General features: G+C 44.9%; 1 protein-coding gene across 1 annotated transcript; it reads right to left on the reverse strand.

Moving 5' to 3' along the window:
* Positions 1–682: 682 nt before the first annotated feature.
* On the reverse strand, positions 683–2,000 carry KCNJ11 (potassium voltage-gated channel subfamily J member 11). Its single transcript, XM_024202365.3, has one exon. The coding sequence runs from the start codon at positions 1,909–1,911 to the stop codon at positions 709–711; it is 1,203 nt and encodes a 400-aa protein (XP_024058133.1). The 5' UTR covers positions 1,912–2,000; the 3' UTR covers positions 683–708.
* Positions 2,001–6,574: the final 4,574 nt, after the last annotated feature.

A 6,574-nucleotide genomic window follows, 5' to 3' on the forward strand; every position in this document is an offset into this window, starting at 1 on the left:
GTTCTTTGTAAAGACAAAATATTTTTAGAGCCATTGTTGCATCATTCACTATCAGAAATGTATATTAAATATATTAAATGTTTATTTTGTAAAAGGGTTTTAAAATGCACAAAAGCATGCATTTCATATTGCTTTTGCAATCAACAGATCCAAACATACAATATGGACTAAATAAATCTATAAGTTTATTTCTTTAAGACATAAAGCACCATAACCTAAACAGACACCTTCATATCTGGACTTTTTTGGGGTCCAAATCTTACTGCATGGTCTTTCTGTTATTATTTAAACTCCATGTAACTTTAATAATTATAATTGAAGACTTTTTTCCTGTATTGTGATTGTTTATAAAACCAGTTTAAAAACATTAACTTTCTGAGAGGCATTGCAAGACCATAAATAATGCAACCTGCTAGGCTACAGATAAACTTACTTTTCAAGAAAAGGCATTATTCAGTGTGGATGAATCATCCAAAATGATCATGCAAATAAACAAGACAGTCTGAACTGAAATTACAAGCAACAAAATAAAATGTTTCCACACCCAATGTTGCTCAAAAATGTTGCACGCCTTAAAAAAAATAAAATTAACTTTAATTTATCCTGCAATAAATAATACTACACACACCTTGTGCTACCAACCTGGCTAAGAAAAATAAGAGGCTATCTCAGTGTTCTTGTTTATTGCATCTTTCCTCTAAAACGGTGTCAGGAAGGCTCATCGGTTATGGTAAATTTGGGCTTCAACCTGAAAGACCTCTTCCTACTGGTGCTTTTAGGTGATAATGGGATGGAGTCTATGATGCTCCTGTCTTCCTCCAGCTGCCTGGCAGTGCAAGAAGGGGTGGGCACTTTCACCGTTTTACCAAACTTAGAGTAGTCCACTGAGTACCTACCATCTTCCTCGGCCACGATGGGCACAAACCTTTGGCCCCAGAGGATTTCGTCGGCCAGGTAGGAGGTCCTGGCTTGGGTGGTGATACCAGTGGTCTCCACCACCCCTTCCAAGATGACAATGACTTCTAGGTCCTCGTGGTGGTTGAGGTGTAGGGGGGAGATGTCGTAGAGGGGGCTGTTCTTGTCTATCACATGGTAGATGAGGAGCGGGGAGACCAGGAAGATGTTGCTGCCCCCCACTTGGTTCTCCATCTGGATGTCTATCTGGTTGAGGGGCACCACCTCGCCCTCCAGGCTGGTGGTCTTCTTCACCACCTGCATGCGGATGGTGGCGCTGATGATCATGCTCTTGCGCAGGTCGCCCACCCGTAGCATGAAGCAGAGCCTGCCCTCCCGCAGGGCGATCACCGCGTGCTTGCTGAAGATGAGGGTCTCGGCCCGGCGGTGCGCCTGAGCCGTCTTCATAAAGATGCAGCCCAGCATGATGGCGTTGATCACCAGCCCCACGATGTTCTGCACGATCAGCACCAGGATGGCAGTCGGGCACTCCTCAGTCACCATGCGGCCCCCAAATCCGATGGTCACCTGCACCTCGATGGAGAAGAGGAAGGCGGAGGTGAAGGAGTGGATGCTGGTCACGCAGGGCACGAACCCCCTGGCCTCCTCCCCAGCCCTCCGGCTACCCCCTGCCTGCAGCTGGGTGCTGTGGTCCAGGTCCCCATGGGCGAAGGCGATCAGCCACCAGGTCATGCCGAAGAGCAGCCAGCTGCACAGGAAGGTCATGGTGAAGATGATCAGAGTGTGCGGCCACTTGAGGTCCACCAGGGTGGTGAAGACGTCCTGCAGGAAGCGGCCCTGCTCCCGGATGTTCTTGTGGGCCACGTTGCAGGTGCCGTTCTTCCCCACGAACCTGGCCCGCCGCTCCCGGGCGCGGTAGCGGGCGTGCTCCGGGACATCCTCGGCGAGGCGGGTCAGCACATACTCCTCGGGGATGATCCCTTTCCTGGACAGCATGGCTCCCCCGAGGCGCTCAGCAATGCCCCATGCCGGCTCCCGCGAGCAGCCAGGCACACGCGGATCCTCCCCACCCTCCTGCTCGCCCTTCCCCGGCTCTGCTCCCAGGCCAGGCTGGCTTCTTCCTCCGTCCCCGCGGCCCCGTCCTGAGTAAGCCCCGGCTGCTCACGCCAATCACAGCCCCGGGAGCGGCGCGGGAGGGTGGGGATAGGAAACGGGCAAAGGGGTAGTATCTGGTGCACGGCTCCGGATTGCAGCAGCCAGGGCTTCGGACATGCAGAGCCTCCGTCCGGGCCTGTCCCCAAAGGCGGGGAGCGCCCCCCGCCACCCGGGAAGGGGACGATGCACGGAGAGGTGCGCTCAGCCCCCGTGCGCTTGGCCCGACTGCAGCGCTCTCTGCGCCGCCCAGTGCAAGGCGGGGAGCACCAGGGGGCGCCTCGGCGCCAGAGATTCCCGGCTCAGGTGGATGGAGCGGGGGCGGGGGGGCACCGAGAGAGCCGGTGTCACGAGACGGGGCGTGCAGGGGACACACAAATCCTCTCTCCTTCAGCCGGGGCGAAAGAAACGCGCAAAGGGCCTCACCGTGCAGGTCCCTGTGGGCCTGCGAGCGTCGGCTCATTTCCCTGCAGAGATCTCACTGCACCAGCTCCTTCTGTGTCCTTACTCAGGGACAGAAACTGACCTGCAGTAATCGCCAGCCTGTTCGAAGCAGAAGGGAAATCTGCCTCCCGCCCCCAGCCAGATGTAAATAAAGCTAGCCGAGTAAATAGTGTGAGGGAAAGAGGATGGTGTGACCACCAGGGAATAGCGGGGGCTTTAATGCCCTGAAATGCAGCTTTCCTTGCCCTGTGAACAGGCTCCTGGTATAGCCAGCGGTTCTGGGTTTGAGCTTAATGGTCTTCTAACAAACAAAAAATTCCCATCGTTATGCATTGCTGCGCACTGCAATTAAAAAGGAGTGGTTTGGCTCTGTTTATATTTACATTCTGCTGCTGTACTGAAAGCTAACTCTGTTCTGTGCAAGGGTTGTTTCCTTTTAGCAGTGGAACATGGCAAGATTATAAATAAAATGTTTTTTAAAAGGGAGGTTTGGCAAGTTTTTCCAGGGGGAGGTTTCTAGTCAAATTGTTGCACTTCCTAAGCAGGTTCAGATCAGGGACAGAACAGATGGGGACAATGCAGACCTAGACAAAGGTCACTTGGCAAATTCATTTATAACCTAAATATTAAGATCATTTTTAGCACCATGATTCTCTGAATCCCAAATAAGTATATTGGGGAAGCAATCTTGTTTTTTCCTATCAATTTCAAACATTGTATCTTGTACAATTAAAAAAAAAGTTGACATTTTGATTAAGTTATATGATATTGCTTTAGCCGATTGGGGCATAAAACTGCAGAAATTCTCAACTTCTGGTTGCTGATCCATGTGATAAATAAATAGGTACATCTCTTAGCTATTTCTGTAGCACATAGCCTGCTGGTATGTAGGCTCCATAAATATTTACATTAATTTTATTAATTATCGTGTTTCTTTAGTGGTGGTTTATAGATTCTAGGACTGGAAGGGACCTTGAGAGGTCATCGAATTGAGAGTATTTTGAGGATAGCTTTACCTCTGGTGTCTATTTTTTAATATGATTAAGTTTTGTGTTGGTCTAACTTGTGCTGAGGAAATGACATATAAAATGGCTCTTTTTAAAGAAATCTTTATTAAAAGGAAATTTAGAGGAGGTTGCATTGCAATTTTTATTTAAATAGTAGGAAAGGCTGCATTTAAGAATCAGATAGTTCAGCTGGATAATGAAGGATGGAAGCTTTGTTTACAGAGGCCCTGATCCAGCAAAGCACTTAAGCCCAGGCTTAAATACAAGCATGTAAATACATTTAAGCCTGGGCTTAAATGAATCAGTGCCTAACCAAACCAGCACTAATTGAATTTTCTAGAATTATTTATCATTTATCCCTAAACTTTTTAAAGAAAGTTTACTGAATGGATAGCTAATAAAGCAGAAGAAGAGGTTTTCTAAAGCCAAGAGCCAGTGTTCCAGTATGAGGGGTGGAGAAGATGTGACCCATAGCAGGAAGGCACATGAACGCAAGTAAGGGGTTGTTGGATGGACCCTGCAAATGCAGTAGAAGAGAAAGAAAGGAGGGAAGGCTTAATCCTATCCCATGTGTATTTTAAAACAACAACATGACTTCAAGAAATGTTAAAATTGCAGGAGGAGGTAACAAAAAGAAGTAACCAGAGCTTATGTCTGTGTGCACATGATTTTTCCAGAGTGTATAGTTAGCAATAATTTTTAAAGGGCACTGGTAGTGGGTTTATGCTCAAAACTGATTGAATAAAGACAATAAGTAAGTATACTGTTTTATATTTGTGCTTAGACAGTAAAATGATTGAATTGCTTGAGTTTACCAGCATGTACTGCCTGGGGTGTCTTTCTTTTGTGTTAACGTTAAGAAAGAATATACACAAAAACAATTGTTTTGCCCTGTGTTAAAAGGAACGGTTGGGAGGTTTCCAGGGGTTGTGCGCATTGGTCAAATCCCCCTTAAGCTTTGGAGGGATTAAGTGTTGTGCCTAAAATCTAAGTAGTTATGGGTGTTGATTTACTAGATACTGTATCAATACTATAAAGGAGGTTAATGGATGGAAGCCAACCAGCCTTTGAGGTTGAAATGAACTATGCAACTTCTGCATCTAATGTTCTTGTGGCCTGACTATTGATTTTAGAATAAATATTGCTGACTATACACTCTTAGCCTGAAAATATCATTCCAGATTCTCAAATTCAATTGATTAATGTTGCCTGGATAGTTTTAAAAATATGGATAAACAGTTACACACACACACATCCAAACATATCTTAGCTTGCCATACATAGTCCTTTGGGAGGCTCTGTTTTCAATACTCTCTCTCTCCTGCACCCCTTATCCCCCATTCTGGGGCTGTCTTTCATGCCTTTTTGATCTCTAACACAAAGATGGTGGCGAAATACTCTGGCACCCTGGTTTTGTGGGCTGTGCTCTGAGCCAAGGATGCTTTTAGTTTTCCTGTCCACTTTATTTTTCTTGCAGATATTTTGATGCTGAACTCTAAAGTTCACCCCTTGTACATGGCAGATGAAAATTTTGAATGGTAAAGAATCTATGTTTAAATTCACACACATAATATGAATAGTTTTGCTCAAACAGGATTATTTTCTACATTTTTCTGATTAAAAAAAAATCATCTAAATGGGGAAACTAACTTAAAGGATCAGATGCTAAAGGCCCAGTTCTCCACCTCATTGCGTCTTGTGCAGCGGTTACTTACACCTGTGTAACGTAAGTGCAAAGTGTGTGTAAAATGCTTCTATACTTACTTGGTAGTGTTTTATACTCACTTTACAAAGCTATAAATTCCCAAATAATAATAATACTAAGGTGCTGGGGCACTAGACAATCAGGCCCTTGTTGAAATCAATTGATCAATCACAAAATCATTTTCTTATTCTTTCCATTGTCCTCCAGGGGGCAGTAATTACATTCACTTGAAGTGAAACTGAAAAGAAAGAAAGAAAAAAAGCCTGACACCCTTGTTAAATAATCCTATCAAAAGGAAGCTAGCTCACTAGTGCACTAATTTCAGTGCTTGGGGCAATAAACCAGCAGTGGAACTTTGAAATAGGGTAACATGAGCCAGAGCCAGAGTCAGATTTAGGGGCAGGCAACTGCCTGGGGTGCTGTGCTCAGGGTGAAATGGGCTACAAATGCAATAAAAATAAGGCATTCAGAAGTTTAACAAGAGGAGGAGGGTTGGGGTGCCAAAGACAGTCCTCGCCATTTGGTCTAGGGCCAGCCCTGACATGAGCTGCACTATCAAGGATGAGCTGGCTTTCTACTTTCGTTTCAGGAATTCTCAGTATTGCAGATTTGGCAGAGGGTTTCAGTGTCCCTCACCTCTGGTGGCTGTCACTTACCCACTTACGCTATTCTCCTCCACCACCAGCACTGGATGTCTGTGCACATAACTTCAGTCTGGGACAGTAAAACCAGTGGCTTTTTGATGAAGAATTTAAATAGCAGAATAAAGAGGAACCCTGTCTTTATGGATCAAGTAACAGATATTTAGAAGAAAAAAAAGGTGGCAGTTCTTTATGAGCCAACCTAGTTTTGTTTTAAGTGGTGTAGGACAAATAAGGGATTACTAAGCTCAGAGGAACTACCCCTCAGCCTGAGGGTTGATGCTTTGAATAAAGATGGGATAACAGACCTTTTGCTCCTACAAAATGGATTTCATATTCTTATACATTTTTCTTGTTGTTTTGTCTTGCTGAATCTTTTTGTATGGGAATTGTGGTTTTATTATGATGGACCCATAACTATAAAATAACATTAAAATGGCACTGTGATATTACTGTTTACTTTGCACTTATATTAGACCTTTAGTCCAAGGACCACAAAGTGCTTCAAAATATGAATTGAGCCTTTCAGCCCCCCATGAGGTCAAAGTATTATCAGTGTAGTTTTACAGATGGGTAAACTGATGCAGAGAGAGCGAGAGTGTGCGTTAAAAAGTAAGTCATTAGCAGAACTGGGGATTCTAAGTGACTGAGCCAGAATTTCACCCTAGGAGTCCTGATTCCTCTTGTCCACTAGACAATAATACATCCTC

This window comes from Terrapene carolina, unplaced genomic scaffold (genome assembly GCF_002925995.2).
Source record: "Terrapene carolina triunguis isolate 2854851 unplaced genomic scaffold, T_m_triunguis-2.0 Scaffold715, whole genome shotgun sequence".
Lineage (NCBI taxonomy): Eukaryota > Metazoa > Chordata > Testudines > Emydidae > Terrapene > Terrapene triunguis.

What these genes read in the sequence shown, in the direction of transcription:
- KCNJ11 (XM_024202365.3), bottom strand. Translation starts at nt 1,911, where the DNA reads ATGCTGTCCAGGAAAGGGATCATCCCCGAGGAGTATGTGCTGACCCGC.